Source organism: Sminthopsis crassicaudata, chromosome 3 (assembly GCF_048593235.1).
Source record: "Sminthopsis crassicaudata isolate SCR6 chromosome 3, ASM4859323v1, whole genome shotgun sequence".
Lineage (NCBI taxonomy): Eukaryota > Metazoa > Chordata > Mammalia > Dasyuromorphia > Dasyuridae > Sminthopsis > Sminthopsis crassicaudata.
In genome coordinates this window covers 327,509,527-327,522,302 of record NC_133619.1, presented here as the reverse complement: position 1 = coordinate 327,522,302, position 12,776 = coordinate 327,509,527, and the positions used below count along the sequence as shown (strand labels likewise).

The 12,776-nt window shown below is 32.1% G+C and overlaps 1 protein-coding gene across 4 annotated transcripts in view; it reads left to right on the top strand.

Moving 5' to 3' along the window:
- GSK3B (glycogen synthase kinase 3 beta) overlaps positions 1 to 12,776 on the top strand; it is a 226,549-nt gene that overhangs the window by 182,539 nt on the left and 31,234 nt on the right. For 2 of the 4 annotated variants that reach the window (XM_074301330.1, XM_074301329.1), the window contains exons 9-10: positions 1,932 to 1,970; positions 5,281 to 5,467. In XM_074301330.1, coding sequence (XP_074157431.1) covers positions 1,932 to 1,970; positions 5,281 to 5,467 — 226 coding nt within the window. The remainder of the gene's footprint in view (positions 1 to 1,931; positions 1,971 to 5,280; positions 5,468 to 12,776) is intronic. The other 2 variants (XM_074301332.1, XM_074301331.1) reach the window with 1 other exon arrangement.

Genomic DNA, 12,776 nt, shown 5'->3' with positions numbered 1-12,776 from the left:
TACTTTCACAAAGGACTTGAAATAGTGTGTGTGTGTGTATATATATATATATATATATATATATATATATATATATATATATATATGTTCTCTAAAAGACTCTTTTGTAAAGCTTTTTAATTCAGTTATTAAAACTTTCTCTAGTATTAAACTTGATAGTCAAAGGCTATTCTGGGATATTTAGATTAAAATTGCACCTATAATTTTTAGTTATCCAAATGCAAATGTACTTAGGACATGTTTGCATTTGTTCAACACCAAAAGATACTTAATTTTTGAAAACTGGAAATTGATGTACTGCTAGTTCTACTAAGAATCAGTATTGTGAGAGACTGTTTATTTCATCTTGTGAAAATGAGTTGCTGCACAGGTGAGGTAGTATTTGAATCACTTTAAAAGTTCATGTCAGTGTTTTGTTTTGTTTTGTTTTCCTTTTTCCTATTTTCTTTTTGGCCTTTTTAATTTTATTTATTTATTTTTGCTTTTGTTTTTTGCAGGGGTGTTTTGGGATTTTCATGGCCTTGCTGCACATTTGGCTGGCCATATTTAGTCTGCGCACTAAATGTTAGTCTGCCCAGTTAAGTTTTACTTTTGTGCACTCAGTTCTTTTGATTTGATTTCATGTTTTGTCCACCTAGATGTGTTTTTAGATTGAAAGATTTTTATTCCAATGGGCCGGATTTTAATCCGTATGCTAAATTTTAGTCTGCAGACTAAAAGTAATCCGCGGATTATTTATTTTTATTAAAAATATTTAATTCCCCCACTAGAAACTATCCTAAAAGAATACTTACACTAGTCAAGGGAGTTCACAGCTACTGGTGAGTTATACCATCTTTTATTCTTATGCCTTATAACCGACACCATCACCTCTGTCACATTTTTTTTGCTCAGTTGTACTAGGTGTTGGTGTACATTACTGTGCTTGTCACCCATAACTGTGACTGTCCCTTAATATTACTGTTTATTGTATATCTTTTTGTTTAGCTTTTGGTGGGTGAATTGGGTAGAATTATAGTTGGAACTGTGTTGAATTGGTAGTGCTAAAAGGCTCAGGATTTTTTTTTAGTGAGTTATTCCAAAAGGAAAGAATGTTCTTAAGTTTTTCTCTTTTCTTAAGTAATGGGTGCAAGGGTATGAGGGGGAAAAGCCCACAATAGAAAAATTAAGTCCATACCCGCACTCCCAAGGTGATATGTCAATTTCGTGAAGAGTCCTAAAGAGATGAAAAAAAAAAACGTCAGCAAAATAAACATCCATTAGAGGGGAAGTCAATCCAAAATGGAGAATAATCCGCGGTGGCCTGATCTGTTCTTAGCTCACACAAATTTAATAAATTATCTGGTTTGAAAGCTCAAATAATACAAACCAAATATTTTTATTTTCTTCTGAACACTAAATTAGAGTTTTTTTATACTGTGTCCCTTGGACACATTTATGGAGAAAAACAAAATTTGTACCTAGGGATTTACACATTTAAAGTAGGCTAATCTGGCCCTCCCTTTTCCCCCATAATCCCCATGTCTATGGACAATGAATCCAGGACAAGAGGACTACCAAATACTTTACTTTGGGACCTTGATTACCCCTTTACTTCTAGATTTAATTTTGATTTTAACTTTTTTTGGTTTTGTATTTTTTTAATAAATGCACTGGCATTGGAACATAATAAAATAAAATTAAGATGTTTCTTTACTATGCCTCACCATTGCGCAATCAATTTTTTTACATACACTGTGGCGAAATAATTTTCAAAACTTGGACTTGCTACTATGGAGACTGATGTTTAAAGTTTATAAATGTATAAACATTTTCTATGTCCCCCACACCATGGATTTCTTATAACATTGGATATATTTTTCCTTGCTGGACTATTCTCTTTTGGATTGACTCCCCCTGTTTGGATTATTTCACTGCATTATCATCTTTAGGACTCGTCAGGAACAGGACATTTCACCTCAGGAGTTCGGGTATGTATTTAATTTTTTTTTTCAAATTATTAGGGCTGGCCTATAAAAGGAATTTGGGGGAAAGGAATTTTGAAAGGCTAGAGATTCATGCTGCAAATAAATATTTCATTTTTGAAGTAGAATACAAATTATATTTAGGCATGTGTGATTTCAGTTTTTAAATCACTTTATAGAAAGGTTTTTTGTTTAGGTATGTTATATCTTGTCTTCATCACTGATCTCAATATTCATTATGGTTCCAGACAGGCTTAACAATTAGAGGGTTTTATTTTTCTTTAAGTTTCCTTTATTTAAAAAAAACAAGTTGTTGATTAGTTGTGGAACTGAGATTAAGTAGTTGAAGAAAATAAGGATTTGAGGAAGCAGCAGAGACAGAAACTCCTTTGGTAAAAGCCAAATTTCAGTAGTTCTGTCGGTCTCCTTTTCTTTAGACACAAAGGTAACAACCCAGAAGAGCAGTGTTCCTGTTTGGGCTGTAACTTGGAAGTCACTTGCTACTACACCCAGTATTGTGGTCAGAAATCCGAACTCTGGAGGCATTGGGTTTGACCCAACACAAATGACCCCCACATAATCGTCAGGTTAAAGTTTATCCACAGAGTGCCAACCAAAGTTTTTCTTATCATGGGTCACTCAAAGGGTTTAAAGTAACAGTGGATAACTTTGTAATTGTAGGTTAAGTTTGTCTTAACATTTGTTATCAGAATAGATATTATTCTTTGTTGTTTTTACTCTTTGACTCCATGAGTCAGGATTCCATGACAAAATGGGCTAATATACAATGTCTTAGTACCAACATGGATGGGTACTTGTAGCCAACAAGGCACCAAAGAGGTTTTGGTTTTGGTTTTTTATTTTTAAGAGAGAAATTTACAATACTGATTTATTGTTGGTTTTGACAGATAATCTTCGTTGATGTTAACATGAAATTTCTCCATTTAAAATGTACTTACTGCCCAGCTACCCTGCACTTGAATGTTAGCAGGAGGTATTTATTTCTATTTTTGGTGATGCTGAGTGGCTTATGTGCTCCCATATTGGTGCAAAAGCATTTTGGATTAGCTCATGTTTATTGAAAAATGCTGGCAACGTAATTCCATATACTGTCAAGTAAATGGAAATTGTCCTCAGGGAGGAGCATCAAAGACAACTGTTCAACTTTGTCTTTCATGTGATATTAAGGGGGAAATTAGGTGATGAATAAGGGTGGGAAATCTCTAAGCAGTGACTTATTTCAGCAGTTGTTGGGGACAAGTACTAAGAGGTACATTTTCTGATCACAGCTTTGGTACCTATAGAACTTTTGCTCTATATGTCCTTCCTGTGGCCATCCCATAGAAAATAGTATATTAGTATTGAGAATTATCATTGAAAAACTGTGGAAGTGCTCAATCTGTTCCTGTAAGGTTTTTTGTTGTTGTTATTGTTGTTATTTGTTTGTTTGTTTGTTTTTGTTTTTTTAGGTTATAACTTTATAACTCCCTATTTCCCATTTGGATTCAACTAAGCCAAAAAAGTCAGGATTTGTTATTATTATTAGGGACCCGAGAGGTAGGCATCGTTCAGAAATGGGCATAAGAGAAAAAGACTTCAGCTCAGAACATGAAATAAATGCTGACACTGTTAGTCTGAGATACTATGGAACAGGTAGCACCAAGCCTTTATATATCTCAAAGAAAAACCTGACTTTTCTTATGAAAAGGATTTTTGCATATAACTAATAAATTAACACTCTTGAGATTCCAAAATGAACTTATTAAACCTAAGTGATTCCATTGTAAATATTAACCATGACAAATTACATTGTGTAGTGCTCTACAAACATTATTCTCACTTGATCTTGTGTTAGGTACTATTGTTATCCCTGTTTTACAAGTATTTGAAGCAAGATTCAAACTTGGGTCTTCCTGACTTCAGGTCTAACATTCTATCCACAACACCATACTGCCTTGGATTATAAAACTTTTTTTTTAGAATTTCATGGATAAACAAACTTTTATTTCAAATATTATTTTGATATTTGAAAATAAGCAGAAAAGTTGTTTTCCAAATATGTATAAAGGACTGTTCCAAACTATTCCTTGAAATTCCGAGTACTCTAATAATTTGTTCTGATGCCCATATCCAATGAATTGCAGTAGCATCCCTTGACTTCCTCTTACCTTGTCTCTTTCCATAAGTGCTTTTTCCTTCTGTGTTGTTCTCCTTTTGAGTATTTGTCTCCATCTTCCTGCCGCCTTCTTTTTCTCTGTCTCTCTATTTCCCTCTCTCTATTCCTTTCTCTTTCTTTTCCTTTTCCCCCCTCCCTCTTACTTATTCTGTATCCCTTCCTTACTCCCTCCCTCTTTCCTCCTACCTATTCCATTCTGTGACTATTATTGTTAGTTGCTATATTTTTTGGTCTGTCTTTCTTCATTGTCTACTTTTATTGCCCTATCTATCCATCAGTTCCTCCCTTCCTAACTTCCATTCCATCTTTCCTCCTTGTGTGCTCTCTACTTTTCCTTTTCTCTTTAATTGGTAAAGATAGATAACTGAAGTATTATCTCTTAAATGCTTTTGGAATTAAAAGGGTGGCCTTCGGATCACTTTTTTTTATGTCAGTGACCCTAAATAGGAAGGAAAAAAAGTCTCCCCACTCTGTTCAAAAAAGAATAATCTGTGTAAATGACCATAGGTGACAACTGTTTAAGAAAATAATATAGTTTTTTTCAAAATCTAGATATCTAAAAATTTCTCCAGATAACTTATAATTTATTTTTTTAAATAGGAAAAAGTTAATCGTTAATATTTTGCAGGCTTGGGTTAAACAACTTTCTGTTTTCTCTAAGATGTTGACTGCCAAACTTGAACAGTGCTGTCCATATCAACGGTTATTCTGCTCAAAATCATCCAAAAGAAGCATCCTTCTGCCACTGTCACAAAAAGTCAAGAATTTTTAATTTTCATCATCTTGAATTTTTCTTCATTTTCCCTCTATCTCTAACTTCAACTTTTATCCCATCTACATATACATCATTTCTGTATGCATGATTGATTGCTCTACTGTATCATCAGCATTTTTAGACATTTTTGCCTTCTTTCCCAGTGGTTTCTCTGAGTTTCCTCATATAGTCTTTCACACTGACAGTTCATCTTCTCCAGTGTGGTGAACTATGTGCAGTTAACCCTTTAAATTTTAGAAGGCTCCCTATCCAAATGCAATTTTGTTTGTGTAACTAGTGGGAGTTCTTAACTTATTACTCAGAGGGTTAATTGCTCAGCTGTTATAATGAAAAACAAATCAATCTACCTTTTTTTTGTCACGTAGGTCTTCCGACCCCGAACTCCACCTGAGGCAATTGCATTATGTAGCCGTCTGCTGGAATATACCCCGACTGCCCGATTGACACCCCTGGAAGCTTGTGCACATTCATTTTTTGATGAATTACGGGACCCAAATGTCAAATTACCAAATGGGCGAGATACACCTGCACTCTTCAATTTCACCACTCAAGGTAATTTTATAAACTAAGGCTTTTTCTCTTTCCAGGAAACTACATACTCTAAACTTAAGAAATTCTACTCCATTTAGCAAAAGCTGGAAAGATAAAAATTTGAATCTTAAATACTTAAGCAAGAAGAAGGTATTCTTTTGAGTCCTCCTATCAATTAAACTAACAAAAATGTTCTTTGAGAACATCTGATTTTATAAAGAAACTGAGGACCAAAGAGAAAAATTTATTTGTCTGGGGTCTTTCAAAGGAGCTGCCTAATTTTGATAAGTGTCTGTATAATCTGTATAATAATCAGTTTGTCATCTGGAAATGTAATAGTGACTGATAAAAAACTTTTGGTAAATAGGAACTTCCTGTAGTTTTTAACAGATATCATTGAATAGACTACTTGGACTATGATTACATAAGTGCAATTTAATTGAGTAAAGTCCATGATTCACAGTAGTATTAACACATTAATAGTTACCTGAAAATGAGTCAAATAACACTTTCCAAAAGACACAGAGTCTTTTTCTTATTTTTAATTAAAATAATGACTGTAGGTTACCCTCAAGAGTCAAATTTATAAATGGGTATTTACTATTTACATTTTCTTCTTTCTGATTACCTAATATGTGAGGGTACCTTTAATACCTTTAAGTCTGTTCCCAGTATTGGAGTTATGTGAAAGGAACCTAATGTGTACCTGAGTATTCTCTCAAAGATTATTTCCAGTTCCTTCAGATTCCCTTCATCTTCTCAAAGATTCCTAGAACCATATAATCTCCATTATCTATATGATACTATTTCTTTTCAATTTTGTACTGAATTTAAAAGTGTCTTACATTGAATAAATAAATATATATATATATATATATATTTATTTATTCAATGTAAGACACTTTTAAATTCAGTACAAAATTATGTAAATATCAAAAACTATGAAATAGAAAAGGAGATAAAAGAATGTACTCACTATATTGTGAGGAAGAGTCTTAGAGACATAATTAGTGCAAGGTACACCAACCACACATTCTGGGAGCAAGTTGAGTATTTTTGAGTATTTCGGTCATATCAATTCTTTCAGATCACCAGGGAGCACTAATTCTTTGTAGTTAGTCGCTTCAGTAAGTTAATAATACAGTTTACCAGTTATTCAACTTCTTCTAAAAATATAACTCATGTATGAAAAAAAAACCTTAGAAAAATATAATAAAGTTTTATGTTTAATTGAAAAAATCATCTGGGCAAGAACAAGGTGTGGGAGAGTTTGTTTGATAGCAATTTCATGTGAAAAAGATGTACTTGATTATAAATTCATTTAAAGTTGGTAGTATGAAAGCTGCTAAAGTAAAGCTCAAATGTAATATATTATTAAAGTAAATTAAGTATAGTCTCCACTTCAAGGGTATAATCGTACTTTTTTTTTGACACTGGTAAGACCACATCTGGAGTGTTATCTTCAGTTCCAGGTGCCACATTTTAAGGGAGCTATTGACATCCAGTGAAAGGCATCTAGGATGGTGAGTGGTCTGAAACAATGTTCTCTATAATAAATGTTTGAAGACCTGACCTAGATGTGAATAAACTAGAAGAATTTGGAAGGGGCATGATAGCCATATTCAGAGAGATATTCAGGTAAAAGAGAAATTTGAGTTATTTTCTGTTCTTCCAGACGGGCAAACTAGGACCAAGGAGTAGAAGAAAGAGGAATGCAGGTTTCAGAAAGAATTTTATAGCAGTTATAGTTGTCTAAAAAGGAATGAGTTGCGTTGTATCATAATAATAATTTGGGTTAGTTTTAATAGATTTTATAGTTTTTTTTTTTAAACAATTAAATATTCCATAAGTTATTTCAGCAAATTTTGTATAATGTAGTCTAGACACAAAAATAAACTTCTTTTAACCCAAGTTATATACCATCATTTTTTCATTTTTAAATCTTTAATTTATTTTCAAAGTACTCTTTTTTAAAAAAAAAATCTGGATTTCTGTCCTGGGTAAAATGCAAATATTGCTATATCTATGCCTTTGAACAATAGGACATTTAAAGTAATAAAAACTTTTAATAAAGATAGCAGATATTTACATGATGGTACATATTTTTTAAACATTTCACAATCGGTAAATAACATAATGTTTACATACTTTTAATAAAATGTACACTAGAAAGTCAAAATTAAATAAAATCATGAATTTTACTCAATTAGAAAATGCTGCTCTTCCAAAATAAACTAATGACAACTCAATTTCCATATTTAGAAAATGGAGGACAAGTGTTCATATTATGAAATAATAAAAATCTTCAGCCTAATATCTAAAAAAATAGATGTTTTAAATTGGTTGGCTCTTAGGAGATGGAGTGAGGAGAGAAATTTTTAAATAAAATTGATCTTGAAATTTTTTGTATTTAAAGTACATATAAAGTATTGAAAGTATATGAAGATTAAGTTGAAATGGCCTTACTGATCCACTTCTTTCAGCCATAAAGCAAAATATCAGTATTATGAATTCACACTTGAGCCTTAAACTAAGTGGATATAGTCACCTCATTTGCTTTTGGTATTTTGATACCTTAAATAGATAAATAAGGAGTTGATTGCCTAATTAGGTAATAACATGACCCTGGGTAAATAAAAATGTGATTTGGAAAAGTTAACATCAAGTGCAAATTTCCATGTAACCAGGCAGCCTCAAGGCTAAAGCTTGACTTCATATCAATGTCCATTCAAATTATTTCATTCATGTAATGCCCTCTGCGTGCTATGCAGCCATTAAAGAAGTGACTCATTTTTAAGTTATCATATGAATCCATTGACAGTAGTACAGCTCTGTCTTAAGAGACAAACAATGTGAAAGGATGCAGAGCCGTAATAACTGCTCCCTTGAGTTAGACACCAAGCTGGACAGCCATAAGAGAAATGTTTAGATTACCCAATACTGGACTGGGATAGGGAGAGAAGATGGGGAAAGAAACAATTGTAACTGATACACAAAGATACCAGCACTTATCAGAGAAGTATTTTTTATAGGAGTGCTTTTTGGAAGATGATGGGTAAGATAAGGTTCTCTATACAGAAATTTTGCTTTACAATCCACTTTTTAGGTGCTCATATTTTCTCTCTAATAAGGGCTGTCTAAATATAAATCTCTTTGAATATGTAAGAGGCAAGTTTGTGTATGATCTGTATACATTTCACATTTTTGCTGGGTTTTATGTATCCTATTTCTAGGCTGTGTATGTACATATTAGTAGTCATGAATAAATGGGTGCTATGTTTGTAGGTAGATGACTAAATATGCTTCCAGTTTTTAATGGTTAATGGTTGTCGAAGTTATCTTGATATGAGAATAGTCTTATATGTATAAAGCACTTTAAAACATATCAGTGAATAATGTGACCATATCATTTTCTCCAACTAAGTTTTTCTTGAATCTTAACTGTCTGGAAAGATCATTTTGGTTCAATCGCATCACATTTTTTCTGTTTCAAAAACATTTGATTTCCTATCTTCATAAAATAATCTCATTTGTAATGGGAACCTCAGTTTTGAAAGCCCATAATATGAGCATTTTGCCATTATGCAAATACAGTCTTAAAACAAACACTAGATGATAACATTTAAATCATGGGACTTAGGTATAACTGCAAGATTGATTCATTCAGCAAATATTGAATGTCTATCCATATTCCTTTAATTTTTTTTTAAAGTTGTTAAATCAATAACTGCTTACAGGAGCAATAAATTTTAAAGATTGAGCATGCATGAATAAAATTTAGTTTTGTAGTCATCCAGATGAAAGTTTTTAAACATATTCTTAGCAGTTATATTAAACCATATAAAAGAAATTATTTTCTAAAACTTTACATTAGAATGAAACTAGAACACTATAGCATTTTTTCTAAATTAAAATAATTAATTCTGTTCATCTCCTTCTTTGTATAACAACACAGTTCAAAACATATTGATAATGTGATAACTTGGGCCTATAACAGTCATCAGTCTGGTATAACATTATCCCAAATAGCCAATTATGACTATTGTGTTTTAGGAAGAAGGATGAAAAGATAGTTCCTTTCATATCTTTCTTAGGCTCATACTGAGCCTAGTTGATAATTGAAGAAGCAATGAAAAAAGAGATACTTAAGAATTTCCAAACCCAGTCTCTTCATATCTTCCATTGTAAAGCCTATAGGAGGCCCATTTTCATAGGGTAAAGAGATTTTTTTTTCCTAAGGAAAGAAATTCGTCACAAGTGGCTAAACTGTGAAATGTTTCACATTTCCTTGTGAACTGTACCTGTGATTTAATGTAAATGCAGTAATTCATAGAGTGACTTGAGAAAAATATTCATTTATCTGTTTCGTGGCAACTATGCTTTCAGAAAATGGAGCAAATTATTAGAAAACTAGATCTTTCCTAATCTTTTGAATACATCCAGTTGCATGAGAGAGGATAATAATGAGCATAAGTGGTTTAAGAACATTAAATTTGTCATTTATTCTACAGATTTTGATTTGAGCATTCACAATTTGATGCAAAAGCATTTCTATGTGCTAGGCACTGGTGCTAAGGACATAAATTCAATTCAGTAAATATGTATTAAGCACCAACTACATGCCAGACACAAGAAAATAAGAACAATAATAGCTAACAGTTCTTTATCAGTAATTGTTACTATACTTTTTCTTTATTCAAAAAACTACAAGCTAATGACCTTTCATTACACATTTTCATTTTCACATTTTCATAAATAATTATAAGATCAGTTTCGAAGTGAAAGAACACAAAATGGGCAAATCAGGAAAAATTTCCAAAAAGTAGTGTACCTAAGCTGAGCCTTCAAAGAGAATTAAAAATTCTGAGAAAGAGTTAAGAAGGCAAGTGCGTTCCAATCCCAGGAAATAGCTTATACCTAAATACAGAGAGGAGTTGAAGGAGGTATATCAAGTCCAATGAACAGTTTAGACAGTTGTTTCTGAGAATTTCACAGTGATTTGAAGAATAAAAACAATATGACAAATGGTATCATTGAGGAGATGGCGGGATCAGATAAAGGAGATTTTTGGTTTTTAAAGCTTGAAGGGAACCTGTACACATATGTAGGCATTAAAAAATATTGATAATTAAGAAATAGAGACATGATGAGGAGAGAATAGAAGAAGCAGAGTTTGAGAGGAAATGAGATATTTTTACTGTTTCTGTTCAGAAATAAGTAAGATAATAGCCTCTTTTCTAAAAGAGCTTATAGTCTCATGGGAGAAAAAAATCGGCTCTGTAATAAGTACCATATTAAGTGGTAAGAGCAAAATTCTGTGACAAGCAATGGAAAACTCATTTCTTGCTGAGAAGATTGAATAAAGCTTCATTGTATGGGACATGTGAGGGAAGAATACCTAGAAACAAAGCATGATAAAGAGCAAAGTTTCAGAGGCAAGAAAAGGCAATGTAAGTTTGGAGAAGAACAAGTAATCCATTCTGACTGAAGCATAAATTATATGTAGGAGAATAGTAAATGATTAAAGTGAAAAGGTAGATTAAGAGCAGATTTTACAGGCCCTTGAAAGTAAATGGATTGTGGCACTATATACTACATGGAAGGATCAGCATTGTGGGATTTCTGCTTTCATATTGTCTTGTGGAAAAGAGCTCACAGATATTAAATAATTGTTATAGTTCTAGAATTATCTGATAAATTGCAGGCAAATAAATTACTAATGTTAGATAGTATATAATCCAGAACTTTTGAAGATAACTCCAGTGAAATGAGATAAATGGCATATGTTTTGAAAAAACTAAAGAATATTGACTAAGAACTTCACAAATGAGTATTGCAGAAAGAGCTTGCTTCCAGATTGCCAGCATGATTTTTATCCATAAAAAAGTTTTCAGAGAAAGACCTGGAAACCATAAACCCATGAATTTTATTTACATTCCATGTAACTGGAAGAGTAGAATTGCTGAACTCTCAAACAAAAACAATTTGTAATAATAATTTTTAAAAAAGCAATATTTTTGTAAGAAATCATACCTGCCTATCTGATCTGCTAGAGCTCCCTTTGAGAGGAATGTATTACTACTGGCAGAGGGAAACCAATAGGTATAATATATTTAACATTAAAAAGGTTTCATAAACTAAAACTATTCTCTAAACAAATCTGCATGATTTTACGGGCTCTTTCCTATTTCCCCCTTAGTTCCAAGACCAAGGAATTGACTTAGAAGTAGGAAACAAATGGTAGGATTCTTGATTATTCTTAAATCATTTTGTTAGATTCCCAATAGATAAAAATCCAATCTGGATTTTTATGATATCTGGGAAAACTTCTGGAATTAAAGTTGATAATATAATATACTAAGTCGTAAAATGCAAAAGGGTAGACATGAATAGCAGAAAGAGAAAGAAAATGTATAAATAGACTGAAATAAAAAAAAATTCATATAAACAGTAAGATACTTTAAGGAAAAGTAATTCAGATTTATTTTAAATTAATATGAGGTTACGGTGAAAGAAAAGAACATATGAGAAATCATAGATTTCCTGAAAACTCAAACTTATTGTACCATTCTAGTCAGTGATACCAGCCAAAAACCTGCCTTATGAGGAAATGTATTGGTTAAGAGAACCAAGAAAATATTTCTCAGATCTAGAAATGCAATATGAACCATGTAAACATGTTAACAGAATTGTATAAGAGAATGAATAATAGACCTGTTTTCTGATAATGTTGATAGAATAAAACTATAAAGGATTAAGAGGATGAAAGGAAGCCTTTAGGTGATTTATTGAACAAAGTACTAAAATTGAGAGTTAGGAAATAGGCTTTCCTATTCTTAATAATCATTAACTACTAATACTGTATTGACCTTGAGCCTTTTCTCCAGTCTTGGCTCTCCCTGTCTTTAAAAACAATAGGACAAAGTTAGATGGCCAATAGTTCTTCCCTTCTGGATCTAAAATTCTGTGGTCAGGCATTTGCTACAGAACATTGGACTTTCTGTCAAAAGTTCTGAAATCCAGTTCCAAATTCATCTATTACCAGCTATGATATCTTGGACATATTGCTTAATTTCTCTGAACCTGATTTGCCTTATCTGTGAATTAGAAATAGTAATATTTGTACTTTTTCACAAAGGTTAGTTATAGGATCAAATAAGGTAATAATCAGACACCTAGTAATTGAAAAGTGTTATATAAATATAAGGTTATTATGTTATAGAATAAACAAAATTAGGCCTTCGGGCTTGAACAAGAAGATCTGAAGTGAGAGATCTGGTTGAAACCAATATAATTGTAATATAGAGCTAAACAAAGACTTGTTCCCCAA